Source organism: Thermobia domestica, chromosome 3 (assembly GCF_964235325.1).
Source record: "Thermobia domestica chromosome 3, izTheDome1.hap1.1, whole genome shotgun sequence".
Classification (NCBI taxonomy): Eukaryota; Metazoa; Arthropoda; class Insecta; order Zygentoma; family Lepismatidae; genus Thermobia; species Thermobia domestica.
The window spans coordinates 206045532-206062343 of NC_137456.1; the positions used below are offsets into that span (position 1 = coordinate 206045532).

At 35.5% G+C, this 16812-nt stretch overlaps 1 protein-coding gene across 3 annotated transcripts in view; it reads right to left on the reverse strand.

The window, feature by feature from the left end:
- Positions 1-16812, reverse strand: part of Nup37 (nuclear pore complex protein Nup37) — a 103604-nt gene that overhangs the window by 29377 nt on the left and 57415 nt on the right. For all 3 annotated transcript variants that reach the window (XM_081752123.1, XM_081752121.1, XM_081752122.1), the window contains one exon: positions 6008-6227. In XM_081752123.1, coding sequence (XP_081608249.1) covers positions 6008-6227 — 220 coding nt within the window. The remainder of the gene's footprint in view (positions 1-6007; positions 6228-16812) is intronic.

The following is a 16812-nucleotide window of genomic DNA, read 5'->3' on the forward strand; positions in this document are numbered from 1 at the left end:
TCTCCAGCTTACCTCTTCGTCTACACATACGATTTTTCTGTTTTAATACCGTCCATTAACTGTAGCCTCTTTCGCTCTCCCTCTTTTTCCTGGTACCATACCCTCTAGCACGTCATTCATGATACAGCTCTATCTCAGCCAATGTCCCAATTAGTTTCTCTTCCTCTGTTCAATTACATCTAAGTTTTCGTTTCTTTTCCCAACTATTCCTTATTCGTTTCCGCACGACATAGTTAATTCACCCTATTCCTCTCCACATCCACATTTTGAAAGCTTCCAGTTGTTTTTTTATCGCTTTGCGTAATGTCCATGTTTCTGCCTCATAAAATACAATACTCCATACGAAACATTTTATGAGTCTTTTTCTTAACTCTACATTCAAAGATCCACAAAATACATTTTTCTTGCTTCTAAAGGCTTCTTTTGCCATTCATATCCTTGTCTTTATTATGGAAGGGTAAAAATGAACATGAAGATTGTATGACTTTCGTCATCAACGAAGAAATTCGGCCTGGTGACGTAAAACAGGTATAAATATTGATCTTAAGACAAAAAATGGATGGGCCAGTTATCAACAAATACTGTGACTTCAAAATAACTTGGCAAAATATATGTATTCTGAATATATAGTAGAAAATATTAAATATTTCTTTAAAGCAACATTTCTTTAGGATTGCTAGTCTGTTGTGCCTCTTATATACAAATTATTAAAATCGAAGTTTATCAACTGATTTGCCCTTACTTGCAGTGGCGGATCCACAATTCTATGAGAGGGAAATCACATCAGCAATGGCAGCGAAACCAGTTTTCCTTCTCGTACCCGCCACATCCCCTTCTTCCCATATTTGGGGCCATGGTGATTTTTCATTTTGAGGGCATTCTTTAAATTCTGATGACAGAGACAGATGTTACAGGAAAAATAGCAACAAAGTGCATTTTTACTCTTCCAAATATGACTTACATACTGAACTATTGAACTTATTTTTAAATATTTCACTCAGCACAAAGAATTCAAATTATTTAAAAAGTGGTAAGCAATTGATGTTACAAACACTGTTCAACCTATCTCTTCAATTTGAATTTAGTAACTCTAAAAATTATTCGATTACACACATATTAAAAAAATAACATATGCATTTACTAAAAGCAATAGTGAAAAGTTAACTAAGTAACTATACTTCTCGTACATTTATAGAATTTAGTAACTCATAAAACAGAGACATAATGCACTAAAATTCAAGTGTATATTCGATTTCGATCATTTCTAAAACAAATGAGTAATTAATTCGAACATTTATTTTCAGCACCAAGGTGTAAACCTACTGTTTAATATAGAACACCCGCACACTTACCGCGAGTTGAACAGCGGAATCCCAAGTCAAAGATGCATTTGCTAACCATATTTATATGTATGTGGGGAGCGTCAAATTGTACATAAAGTTTCAGAAGTCTACCGGGGACCGAATTCACTGAACGCTTTCCGAACTAAACCCTTCCATAACTAAGACTGTGTACTTTTGCAAAATATTTGAAAATTCCACGAGTATGTATGCATAAACTTGGCATCGCAAATGATAATTACAATATTTGTATGTGTGTGTGTGTGTGTGTGTGGAGTCCAATCACAGCACATGTAAGTATGAGTAGGTTTGGTATTTACATTTTCCTTTGGAATCGTAGGCTATTTTACAACTCTTCAACTATGATTTCTATATATACTATTCTTGCATTGTGTGCGTCGTAAGGAGGGAAGAGCCGGTGTATTGACTTATTTTTCACGCCCGGGGGCTTGCACTTGATGGGCTATTGCTATGGTAGCTCTCGAAATTTTTTCTTGCAGTTCCAATCTCTCGACGATGTCGCAGAGACTACAGAAAACTATCGCATGCCCTAGATAACTATCATATAAACGTAAAATCCCACCATTTCTGGAGAATACGTGGTATATGACTGGATAACAAAAACAGATAATCGACCTTGAAAAATAAACGATTATATTCATCATTCACAATGCCTTTTTCCTTAATTGTATTAAAATACTCACGCCTGAAAATGTTTAACCATGTAATGTAATGTTAAAAATCACTTGTAAACTAAGAAAGAAGAATGTAATTTCCATGAAAAGAAAAGAATGAAGGATAAAACTGCAATTTTAAAATATATTTGTTTATCTATGATATACTCTGCTTTTTAAATAAATGGCTAGCACAATACAATACAATAGGGTCATCGCAGATTTATTATTTATATGTCTGTCTGTGGTTTTCTTTTGAAATATTCTTCTGATTATATTATTCTACCCTCCCCCAAAAGGTTTCTATTTATCTGATAAATTACAATGTTAATATTAAACTGTTCAAATTCTGAGGTAATCAGTTTATCAGTTTTCGTTCGTAAATTCTGGCTGATAGAGGCAACATCATGGACTACAACATCACTTAATTGATTCATATTTAATGATTCACGAATATATACATTGTTGACCGTGCCTCTGTCCTTCGATTACATTAACAGTTTCACGCAAAGATAACCATCTTAATATAAATTTTATATATTTACATTTTAAGATAAATAATAAAAAAGATTGATATTGCCATTTTTCTATCTCCTATTATTTGCTGTTCTGAATAAATTCCGCTTCGTCCCGGAGTGGCGGCTGGTCTATTCCTAATATGTACATGGTTTAACTTACAATATATCCCTAGCTGGATTAATTATTGCGAAGAATATGTTTTAAGACAATTATGCTAAGTTAATTGTAAATAATAATTGACTTTTGTATGATGTATCAACATGCTAGTATTAAATAGTTAGGAGAATGAAGTACAGGGTGAACACAGTCTGTGCCTGATTTTTTTTTAAATGTGTAATATCAGGTAAACTGCGAAAGGCAGAAACCACGCGGTTTGCTGCAAACTGTAGGAAAACTCAAAAAGCATTTAAAAAATATATATATATATTAGAGAACAAGTGTTTCATTAGTTACTCTCAGAACATCAAGTAAGTATTTTATTTATATTCATGTCTTCATGTGCTCTGTGATTGTTGCTACTGCATCCACTATTCTTTCTGTCAGTGTGCGATTATCTGTCTCACGTGTTATATAGGCCGTATCCTTAACATAACCCCAAAGACAGACACCAAGGGGTACTATGTCTGCAGTTCGCGGCAGCCAAAATACTGATCCATTTCTCACAATCCAAAATGTTCTTGAAAAATACAGAAACAAGTGTATTCCAATGTGGAGGCGCCGCAACCAATCGCTGAATAACACTTACAAAGCTTATGTTCTTGTAATTGGGATGCTACGTAATTCACCAATGTGTCCGTGAGAATAGCTTTATGGAGAAACAGTGGTCCAATAATTCTGTCATGCCCCATTTCAGACCACATGTTCCTTTCGTGTTTTAAAACCACGTATGGGTTTTCAGAACCTCAAATATGGACATTATGTTTGTTTACTATACCCGAAGTGTAAAACGTTGCTTCATCTGAAAAATACACTAATTTCAGGTAATTGATGTAATTATTACTAGGATGTTACGGGTAAAGACTGGGCGTCAAGAACAGTTCTGTTAGGGCTTGAACAAGTTGCGCCTTTTATGCATATAGTTACAGGCTTTTGAGTAAAATTTTTAACACAGCGAACTTCGGTATATCCTGATATCAAGTTCACTGATGTGACGATTTCCGTGGGATTAAAGTCACCCGTTCCTTAGTAGCCTGGTCTGCCACTTCTATCACAATTTAATGCTTCCAGTTTTAATGCACTTTGTATAAATACTCCTTTATGCTGTTAATATGCGATGGTGGTTGCACCCACATTCTCACAATAAGCACTTCACTCTATTCTGTACGGATGTCATTTTTCAAATAATTAACTATAGTCCTATGATCAGGTAACATAGATGTTTGTACCGTGCAGCGGCAGAAACTAGAAATATTAGACAAAGTGATGCCGCAAACCACATACATCCTTTTGTAGTTTGCATGTTAATATATATATATACACACACACACACACACACACACACACACACACACACATATATATATATATATATATATATATATATATATAAACGAAAGAACACCCTATATACAGAGTAGCCAAATTTCATGCAACTAAAGAAAGGACAACTTATTTTAAGTATTGGTACTTGAAACAAAATACTCTAAATGCCATCTATCTTGACACATTACTACGACTGCAAATAGTTTAATAGTTCAATAAATACATTTATAACTGTACAAAGCAAAATTACTATTATAGTTTTATCCTTTGATGATCCTATTGATAATCACGGATCATCAGTTGAAACAATTTAGGTCCGACTTCTTTGTTTATTTCACATTCTAAATCACTCTAACAATGGTGGATAAAATAGTAAGACAAATTATATTGTTTATTGAAGGAGGCTATCAATGAAAGAACAATAATCTTTGGGGATGATATTTCATCATATAATCCTCCAGTCCCTCTCCGCGAGAAAAATCTCTACGCTGTGAAAATTACCCCCAACGTGGCAACAATGAACTCAATACAAAAAATGCACGACGGAAAAATAAAAGGTGAAATCGTATGACGTCATAAGCAGTACCAACCTCAAAATACAAGTTCACTAATAGTTACGCGGTTGATTTTGTTCAGCACTCGCGCAATCTCAATTAGAATATTACTTGTAACAGATAATCATATACGAGAGGCATTTAAGTCAATTTGGAACTTTTTGTTTTACAGTAATACATTTATCCCAGTGGTTAACTAACGCCTGGAAGACTTTGGCACAGATAGATTTGTCAGTAAATCTGAACCATTCTAGAAGAGTCTGATTCACATCATCATCATTATTGAAATGTTGACCTCCAAGGAATTCTTTAGAACTGGGTCCAAATAGATATAAATTACTTGTGGTCCTTGAACCTAGTGCACACCTCAAATTTTCTGTACTGGTCAAAGCCGAAAAGCGTTTAGGAACCCAGCGTGCATTCACTTTTCGGGACAGCAAATGGTCATATTTACTACTCCTAATGGAAGATTAAACACCTTTGCAATTTCACGGCAGGTTATGAAAGGATTGTTAAAGATCAGTTTTTCAACCTATGAATGTTTCAAGGAAGGACTGCTGTGCGCTGAGATCCACCAGGATCGGAATCGTCACTTACGGAAGTACGGCCAGTTTTGAAGTGCCTGCACCATTCAAATATCTTACGTCTTATCACCGTATTATGACTGAAATCTTATGTAAATCCAACTGGTTTTATGCCCTCATTCACTAAAACCTTCACCACCATACTCTCTGTCTTGTACACATTCAGATTGTTGTCTGTCATCTTGAAAATAACGGTCTTCGAACTGGCGAGCAAAATAAGTGCCGCCCACCAGTAACAGGACAGCTGTCAGTTCCTACTGCACACAGCACCTCCACCCTAGGAATTGATTTTAAACCTGTGTAGAAAAAAAAAGTCTCGGATTCAGTTGAACGACCCTAGTATTTTAAACAGCAGCTCGGACTCATTTCCAGAAAAAAAAAAAAAAAAGTTCGGGAAAAAGAAGACGTTTGGCAGCCCTCCCTGTATATGAAATTTCTGTTCGTAAATTAAAATCATAGTGTCAACGTTCCCCTGCACTTATCATACGGTGGCATAGCTTTCGTTTTTGTATCAAGCTAAACTGATTTGTTTAAATATACAGTTTCAATTCCTCCCACAAATTATCTACTTTCAGCCATGTAACACTATCATGTAACCTGAACTGTAATACGACCAACCCTGGGACGACGCACACCTATTGATCTGTGTCTTAATCTTTCTTTTATTTTATTATCTCCCTACTTCTTCCCCTCAACATTTGATGAAGTGTTGTGAACCAAGAGAATCTATAGTAAATTTTACTAATACGAGTGATTATGTTTCATTATCTCTTGGTAAGTAATTACATATAAATATTCCTAGTAATTAAGTACTATTAACAATATTATAACATCATTTGATGGGTATTATTTACCTTGGTCTTCTTACATCCCACACCAAAATTTCACCAGCTGCCAGAGCTGCAATCCTAAAACTATTCATTGGTGCCCAATCTGCAGCCATGAGAGGAGAATTCGCAGAATCAAATGTAATTATTGCTTGCTGGGTTTCAATATTGTACAAGTGGATTATTCCATTCTTCTCGGCTACCATTATTTCTGCAAACTCCTCTTTGTGCCAACACACTGACATTCCTATTCAGAAGAGCAAACGATAACTGTAAAAATAAAGGTAACAAATGATGTCGAAAACACTTTTGATTAATATTTCCATACGATTACCATATGCGTCAAATGAAAACGAATTCTAAGATTCTTTCTTTGGATTTCCATTAAGTTTTTTTTTTTTTTTTTTTTTTTTTCGAGAGTATAGTACTCATCGCCTCGTGTTCAGCTAGTAGTCGATTCAATAAGTTGTGCATTTGTTCTCGATAGTTTCTAGTTAATATCTTTTTATCTGTAAGTATCCGTAAATAATAACTGGATTTCTACCAACTAAAAATATCTACGTAATAAGGAAGAAGGGACCGACTAGGTATTTATGAACAAAATAGAAACGAATGTTTCTTTATGAGTCATACTTTCAATGAAATAATATTATATCATAGATCTGAAAATTAAGCAAACAAATAAACGAAAAGTTAATAACGCAAAGTTACGGATCATTTTATGATAAAATTTCTTTTACAAGATGGCAACATGACTGAAAATTAGTAGGGAGTGAAATGAGCTGATTTGAGTTATAGTCGAACAATTTTACGCGTTGAATCTTAATTTGTTTACTAATTCCTACAATTTAAAATGAGAAATTCTTTCTTAACAGATGAAACTTATCTTTAAACGATCATAACGAAAGTTGCAGAAATTACAGCAATTTTTCTTCCAAGCAAGTAATTTATCTTGTTTTAGAGTTCGCGAAAAACTGTTTAATGGCATTTCCAGAAACATTTTACGGGAACGCCCAAATTTTATCTTGAAAAGGCTCTAACAATTTTTATGGATTTTTTTTTTTAAAGAATTCGTTCTTTGAAAAAAAAAATGATGTAGCTTAGTTTCGCCTTTACGAGAACTCATTCAGCAAATTTCGGAGAAACAACAATCTTTGGGATATTTCCTAATTTTTAACTTTGAAAGGTTTTAATGTTTTCCATTAAGAGGATCTTATGCCTTTTACCACTGGTTTCTCCGTCCCCATAAGATAACATTTAAATTTTACTTCATGAATATCTAACGAAATATGGTACGTAACAACTTACAGTTTTCAATATGCATACAGAAAAGCAATAGAAATCAGATGGTTGTTTCAATTTCACGCTTAATGACGTAGATCAAGAATAATGAACTTTTTTTCAGTAACATTGTAATGGACTATATATTGAAAGTTGTGTGTTCCAATTTGATCTTTGCGAACAGATGTCCTACTGACAGGCAGAAATTTCCCTCCCTCCTCTTAAGTCCTTTTCCAATGGGTGTGGTAGAACGCCGCGGGGTGCCACCCTCATCCCATTTCTTTCCTTCGTTTCTGCAGAGCGGATAGAAGATTTTATGTAATCATCATAAAGGAAGAACATGACAATTTGAAATATTTGCTTCTTGCGATTTCCTGCTGCATGATGTATACTGCGAAAGCAAAGATCAGTTAGAGAACGCCAATTTCTTCATTACTAATAACTCTAGTTAGATAATTATTGTTAGTCACTAACTTCATATTAGTAAGTTCCAACTCTTTGTAATAACGCTGCCTAAACAGTAGAGAATAGGGAGGGTATATACTTTGGAGAGCAGGATCAACAATTCGATACAGCTCATGGTTGAAATTTAGCTTTCCTTTGGTTGCAGCATTAAGTTTGCATGAGACGTTTGCATGGATATACACTACATAATTCCCTCTAGTAACTGGGATTTGAAAGTCGTGGAGGGTAGTTACTTCTACTTTCTGGCAACATTAGCTATTTAAATGTTCTCTGGAAGTAATAATGAAAATCAACTTTACTTCAAGATCCATTTAACAGAAACGATCGATTGAACCCCATGAACCAATCTTCCTGTGAATAAACATACTGAGTAACATTCCAAAATTACAACAGCCCTTCCCGTTCGTCTGTCCAGTGGCTATCTCCTGTACCTTTGGATCATGGATCTCGGGTTCCATACCCGGTGGAAGAGCCTTGAAATTTCGACACCACTAAGGATTTGGATTCCACTAAAGGCTCACGTGTCTTATACGATCGATGAAGAAAGAGACGCTAAACTCTAAACCCACCAAACCAACCAAGAAAATACAGAACGGATGTAGTAATGTCACAATAATTTAGACTACGTGAGCGATTTTCTAACGTTTTCAGATTATGGTAATAAATATAAGTGGAACTAGGGCCCTCGAACATTTGTAGTTCTTCTTACTCGAAAATAAGCAAGTATAATATATATACACATGGTGTCAAGAAATAACTTCGGGAAGTGAATCCTTGGGCGAAAACGTGCAGAAGCATATAGACCAACCTTGGTGCTCAATTATGTTATTTCAGAGATATTGTAAAGTACCCAAAATCCTTACATGTGTTTTTTTAATTTATGTTGTTTACTATAAAACAAGGAAGTGATATTCATACTGCTTAGAAAAAAATAAAAACAGTTAACGTCGGCATCACACCACAATTATAGGAAGTTTTCCTATACGGAAATAAGAAGTAAGAGATTGCAGAAAGAGATCTGAGCTAAGCTCTTCGCCACAACCAGGAAGCACCGGAATCCCGGAAAGGGGTTGTGCTGGTTGAGGACGGAGACTAGACTCGGGGAGTTGGGATTAAGATTGGAGAGTGGAAGGACATCGTTTGGAGTTGAACTGAGCTGAACTACCTGTGAGTACTGCATCTACAGTATTTGCGATGTTAGATAACCATAATGGTTAAGTTTCTGTGCCATTACGATGTAGTAAATCTTTATAGTTAAAACCATTTCGAGTCCTAATAGCTTGTGGTGTGATGTCGAAAATATCCAAAAGTAATTGATTATTTCATTTCTTATCCTAAGATGATTAGTTAAATTCATCCTTGAGTTGTGTAAATACACGGTGTTACAAATTTCAGATGTGCTACGCTCTGCCCCCAAGTATAAAAAGTTTCTAAGATACTAAATCATTCCAGTTAGAAATTTGTAGCACACGTTATGGTGGAAGCATCCGGTTTTATCCATTTATGGGTATAATTAAGATTCCGGACAACATTAATTAGATTATGGTCATTTACCACATATGTTTCGATTTCGGAGATCTCGCCTATTTTATAGGCCATTCAAGTTACATTAAATTAGATACATCATGCTTGATTCCGATGCCTCATACATATGGGAATGAAGCGTATCACGCGTAGTTTAAATTATTTAGACGATAACATCAGTTTGTTAAGTTGAGTAAAAGGAGTTTCATGTTTGTTTTTTTTTTTTTTCTCTCATAGTATGCTGAGACGTCAGTTGTTGTAATGCTATATAGTCTTGCGAGATTCATTTCCTCTTGTTACTAAAGAAACGGACAATACACCAAGATTCTTGTTGTCATATAGGAATTTGCTGCATTTACAAACTAATGGTCAGTGTACTTTGCTTAGGTTGCAAAATTAGCCGCAATGCGAAGGTTTATTTTCTGTTCGTATGTAGGATATGAATAATACTTCCAGCAGTGATACAGAACATTCAGACGGACATTTTAAAACGTTAAGATACAAAAAGATCCCAATAAAAGTAAAAATCACTCCCCTAAAACGGAAATACAATAAGTCTAAGAAAATGCAGGGACAACACAGTGAAGGCCAGGGAGCTCAAAATCCTATTGTTAACGTGTACAATTCTCATTATCCAGCTCCGAAATTTAAACCACACAAAATCACGATACAGCAGTTCTTTGATGAATATGATGATTGTGTACGGTTAAATAATTGGACTGATAAAATAGCAAAACAAATGATAATCACCGCGTTTCCAGGGAAACTAAAAGAACAATTGCGAACTTTGTTAAAGAGAAAGAACATTACAGATGAAACAACCTACGCGAATTGTAAAGCTGAGATAATTAAATGTTTCAAGAATGCTAGAGATAGTGTAGATTTTTTCTCTACCGTACAGAATAGGATTCAGAAAAAGCATGAACCCATTCAGTCGTTTGTTTATATTTTATTCATGGTAGACAAACATGCTCCGACTCTGACAGAAGAGCAGATCATTTCAATCATTACAGCAGGGTTGAAACCGTATTATATTCAACACCTAGGTTATGAGTCTTTTGACACTTTAGATGCGTTTATCCAGGCTCTCTATACGTTAGAAGCAAATGAATGTAAAATTAGAAATAGGAAAAAGAGAGAAATAGATGCACGTATTAAGAAAGCGTATAAGAAGAAGTGTAGAAAAGAGAAATGTAGGTGTTCGTCATCTGATTCTGAATCAGAATGTACGGTTACTGACAGTTCTTCGTCCGAGTCCGAGGACGAGATTACGTCACATAGGCACAGGAAAAATAAAAGGAAAGCAATTAGAGAATTAGTAGAGAAACAACAACACAGAGCTGAACACTCGGAAACTCAGAACACAAACACACTTTCATCATCATCTCAAAGTAGTGAGGTTACATCTTCCATTAACCAGTTACAGAAAGAAATAGAAAAATTGTCACTTAGAATCAAAGGCGGTTCTTCAGATTTGCAAAAGTCACACTCACTGTGCGCAAACCAATTCTCAATCCCATCAGAATAACAGAAATAATTTTCGAAGTAGTAAGAGAGGCAATTTTAAGAATAATCAGGGTAGAAACAATACTCAATACAACAATTTTAGAGGGAAAAATAACAATTTTCAAGGCCGTGGTGGTCGTGGAAATTTTAGATCAGGACGCGCAAATTATCATAACAACCAGTATTGTTTTCACCATACTAATGTGTCTCATGTACAACAGGTACCTAGTTTTAATCAAATGCAGGGTGTACATCACATGCAAAGTAATGGTACAACATATTATGTTCCTGTACAAAACCCTTCCCAAATGAATCAGGTACAGGGAACTCATAATTTAAACTGACAACGTCTGTACATTAGGGTGCATCGAATTTCCACTTTTTTTGAAATCAGCTTACCCTTAGTGATATTTTTTTGCGAAATGGCCTCCATATAACGTGTAAAAAATTGCAAGTCGATTGGTCAATATCTTTAGGTGCCACCAACGGCCAAAAGTTTTGAAATTTTGTTAAAAAATAAATGTTATTTTAAAAAATGTAAAATATCTAGTTTTATGAAATATGGTTATCCTATGTGGTTTTGTTTCTGTAAAAGGTCAATATTTTACGTGAAAAAAATTTCAGCTTGATGAGTCAAGTCATTCAGGTGTCACCTGTGGCTTAAAATATGGACAAATGTGTCCCTACTTTTTCATTTTTTTAAAATTAAGTAGCATTGTTTGTGATTCATCTGGATCGTTAATTAGATAAGAAAGATTTTGTTTTACATCTGCAGCTATTTGCTTATTTCCAAACGTTAATGATGGAAATGACCCAGAACTCACCATGAGGAGGTGGCTGTAGTTCGAGTTCCGCCCACCCGTATATACTAATGTTGCATATGGTAGTGCAAGTCATATTGTTACTCTTTTACCTCAAACTGTTTTTCTTTTCTTTTTTGTATTACATTCTGGTGTGTTTTTTCTTGATTGTAGTGTTGATAGGACAAATCTACGTCGTGCTTCTTGCCCACATACCGTTGATGCCGCTTCTGTCCCCAACTTCACCATTCTTTCTACCGCGCGAGTGTGACAGGGTAAGGATGTAATATATTCATTAGCCATTGGAGCCGTCTTTACATTTTCTCTTAGCTTCTGCAGGCTAAAGTGTTTTGTCAGTGGTGGCTCTATCAGCGTCATGTTGACCAATTAATCATATCAACATAGTTTGTCGCTTCTAAGTTGATTTCAGGGATGACGAATTCTCGTACCGGTACGCGATCACCAGATTGGGTCGTTTGTCTTGCTTTTAGGACTCGCCTCCAGCCGAGCTCTCGTACGTTAGCATCTTGGTCAGTCAACATTGATAGAAGTAGGTTTTCAGGATGACCGTACCACGCATTTCTACGAACACTGGATCAATTATTTTCCTGTATTTCGCTTCCATGTGGCGAGAAATCGTGATGAGTTGCCACAAATGACGAGCTTCTTCTGCACACGATGTATTACGGATCACAGCACACCAGAGTGGCGCGTAGACCATCATGATGTACTGGACGATGGTTTTAGATTCATTCGTGGGTTCTTTTGTTCCTACGCACAAACGTAAGACTCTATTTGCTGTAATTACCCATCTGCCTTGATGGATTTTACCAGGCTTCATGTGAGCTAACTCAATGGGCCATTCTGCTGAAGAAACCGGTTGGCAGATATTCAGCACATATTTTTGATCGATGTTTAATGAATCCTCAGTGAAGTTGAGATCCCAGTCTACTGGAACGGGCTAAAAAATCTGGAGTGACAACTCTTCTCAGATTGGAAGTGCTGATCCTATTGGTCCTTTAAATGTATTTGGTAAAGTAGACTTGCCGTCTATAAATTCAATCAAATGTCGAAATGGGAGCTCATTCGTGTGTATGATGATTAATTGGTGATATGATTAATTGGTCAACATGACGCTGATAGAGCCACCACTGACAAAACACTTGAGCCTGCAGAAGCTAAGAGAAAATGTAAAGACGGCTCCAATGGCTAATGAATATATTACATCCTTACCCTGTCACACTCGCGCGGTAGAAAGAATGGTGAAGTTGGGGACAGAAGCGGCATCAACGGTATGTGGGCAAGAAGCACAACATAGATTTGTCCTATCAACACTACAATCAAGAAAAAACATACCAGAATGTAATACAAAAAAGAAAAGAAAAACAGTTTGAGGTAAAAGAGTAACAATATGACTTGCACTACCATATGCAACATTAGTATATACGGGTGGGCGGAACTCGAACTACAGCCACCTCCTCATGGTGAGTTCTGGGTCATTTCCATCATTAACGTTTGGAAATAAGCAAATAGCTGCAGATGTAAAACAAAATCTTTCTTATCTAATTAACGATCCAGATGAATCAAAAACAACGCTACTTAATTTAAAAAAAATGAAAAAGTAGGGACACATTTGTCCATATTTTAAGCCACAGGTGGCACCTGAATGACTTGACCCATCAAGCTGAAATTTTTTTCACGTAAAATATTGACCTTTTACAGAAACAAAACCACATAGGATAACCATATTTCATAAAACTAGATATTTTACATTTTTTTAAATAACATTTATTTTTTAACAAAATTTCAAAACTTTTGGCCGTTGGTGGCACCTAAAGATATTGACCAATCGACTTGCAATTTTTTACACGTTATATGGAGGCCATTTCGCAAAAAAATATCACTAAGGGTAAGCTGATTTCAAAAAAAGTGGAAATTCGATGCACCCTACTGTACATGCAGACGGTGGATGTACAGATAACAAGAAAAAGGGCCCACCCGTAGAGATTAATAATACTAGTATACACCGTCAATATAAACAAAAGAATGTTCAGGGAGAAGAGATACAGACTCCATTAGAAATTGAAGGGAACATAGTTAGATTTACAATACAACTGAGAAAGAAATCATTAAAAATAATTGCAGATACGGAAGTACAATATCAATTTTAGATAAATCATTGCTATCTCCTAAAACTAAATTGTCACAGGAAATTACGAAAGTTGTTGGTGTTTCATGTGAACCTATAGAGCTGAAACACACAGCCATAATCAAATTTCTAATCAACGGTCGATCCTTTCATCACAGGTTCAGAATAGTGGAAAATTTTGGTCCGAAAGCTCTTTTAGGAAATGACTTCTTTATTTTTCATAACGCCCGTGTTGATTACCTTAAAAAGATGCTATCTTTGTTTAGATATGGAAAGCCTCCTCGTAACACACAACAACAGAGTAATACGGGTCATCAGGTTTCAGAGCCAATATTTTGTTTGTTGACAGAGGCATATGATCCAAAGCTTGTCATTCATAAGAGGACGTATCTTCCTCCAAGGACAAGAATAATTGTTCCACTTAAACGTATTAATTCGAAATCAGGTCAAGAAGTGATTTTAGAGCCAGACATGTCTATAATTGAGAAACTAGAAATTTAAGTGCCGCGAGCTATTTTAAATAAAAACGAACCTGTAGTTGAAATTATTAACCCTTTAGTCACAAAAGTCGTTCTTCATAAGAATTTGTAATTGGAAAAGCGGAAGACGTTCAAATTGAAGAGTCAAATCAATGTTGCCAATCAATAGATGAAAATTATGTGGATGAGGAATTATTACGGGAAGGACAACAGTTATTTCAAATTTCTAAATTGCCAGTCTATTGGTCAAGATGCCAGTTCTGAATATAGAGAAAAAGTAATAGACCTCTGCTACCGCTTTGCTGATGTGTTTACGTGGAATCCTAACAGGATCGGAAAAGCAAGACATTTTCAATGTAAAATTGAACTTAACACAGAAATTCCGTTTTCACGCAAACAATTTCCAATTCCACATGCACTGAAATCGGAAGTTACGCAATTTATAAATACGTTATTGGAACAACGGGTGATACAACGATCTAATTCGCCTTATAATTCTCCGGTTATGTTTCTTAGGAAACCGTCAGGAAAACTGCGCAAGATTATTGATCTGAGAGAACTGAAATCACGAGTTTTATATCATAGTGTTAGTTTACCTCCTGTCAGTGAAATACTGTCAACTATGTTAGGACACTTGTACTACGGATACTTGGATATTTCTAATGCCTTTTTCACAATAGAATTAGAGCCTCAATCAAGGAAATTTACATCATTTAGCATTCCAAATCTTGGAAAATTTGAATACCTTCGTATGCCACAAGGTTATGTAAATTCTTTTTTTATTTTAATACGTTCCTGTTAGTTGTACTAGCTAATTTACAGCCCGACAATATAGCCTTATATGTGGATGATCTATTTCTATTTTCAAATTCTGAAGAGAAATTTGTAGAAGTTTTAGAACAACTGTTGCATAGACTGAGAATCTATGGTTTAAGAGTGTCGGTAGAGAAATCACAGTTTCTCATGAAATCAATCATAGCTTTGGGACACAAAATTTCAAAATTTGGGTTTGAAGTTTCAGACAGAATTTTGAAAACTATTGAAACTTATCCTCCACCTAAAAATACGAAACAATTACGATCCTACTTAGGGCTTTGTAATTATATTCGAAAATTTTTGCCCAATTATGCAGAAATCACGGAGCTGCTTCAAAAGCTCGTTCGTAAACGAGAAAGGTTTGAATGGACCGCTCAACATCAAGAAATTTTTGAACTTTTGAAACAGAAATTACTAGCAGCCCCCGCTCTCGCACCGTACGACCAAAACAAACCCTTGTGCTTGTATACTGACGGGTCAAGGACAGCAATTTCTTCAATTTTGCTGCAGACAGATGATGAAAATTCAGGTGAATGGTATGTTATCTCATACTACTCTCGTTTGTTAACAGAATCAGAGAAAAAATTGAGTGTTTTAGAAATTGAACTTCTAGCAATTATAGCTTCATTTCGAGCATTTCGTTACTTCCTGCTTGGAAGACATTTTTATCTGAAGACAGATTCAAGAGCTCTAACATTTCTGAAGACTAGTAAGAATTTGCCACCAAAACTTTTGAAATGGTATTTTTATATATCAGACTATCAATTCACGCCAATACATGTAATAAGTGAGCTCAATATAGCTGACGGACTTACCCGTTACACACTACTTTCCGTACAGCCGGGAGATCTTTCAGTAGAAAATATCGATCAAGACAAATGTTTAGTGAATTTCACAGAGCCACAGGATATAAGCCGCTATCAAAGAGAGGACACATTCTTTAGAGATATTTATAAGTATTTAGAAACGTGAGAAGTTTCATCTAACACCAATGCAGTACGAATGTCGAAATGCTATGAATTAGTAGATGGAAAACTTTACCGAATACATAAGTTTGCAAACGTAGCCAAACGTTTACTATGTATTCCCTTTAAGTTACAAAACAAAGTGTTTGATATAATTTATAAGTCGCCATTAACTTCTGCTCATCAAGGCCAAACGAGAAAATATAACTATGCATTGCATAGAATTTATTTTCCACACATGAAAACGTTCATTAGAAACAAGGTTAGAAGTTGCCCATCCTGTTTATTAAATAAGAGAGTCACTAAACCTCCAAAAATGTTACCACAGACATATGCTCAATCACAGCCTTTTTCTACTATCCAAATCGATCAGGTAGGCCCTTTTCCAATGTCTGAAAAGCATAACAAATACATTCTCATCACATGTGATCTTTGTACTAGGTATATTGTAACAGATGCTTTAACAGACTTAACAGCAGAATAAATTGCTGACTCGTTATATCGGAAAGTATTTCTCAAGTATGGTCTGCCAGAGAAATTTTTTTTGGACAGACTTCCCGGACACCGCAGTAAAATAATGGCCGAACTTTCAGAAAGGTTGGGAACCACATTGAATTTCATAGCTGTCAATCAGCACGAATCTTTAGGTTTGGTGGAGAAAACAGCAGACACTATTCAGCAAGCGTTACGACACTATGTATCGTCTAAAGGACACACATGGGACTTATTTTTGCCAGCACTCACCTTTTCGTTAAATAATGTTACAAACGTAATAACAAAATTTAGCAATTTCTTTTTGCTACATGCTTATCAGCCAAGGTCATTGTTGGAAAATGAATTTCAGACT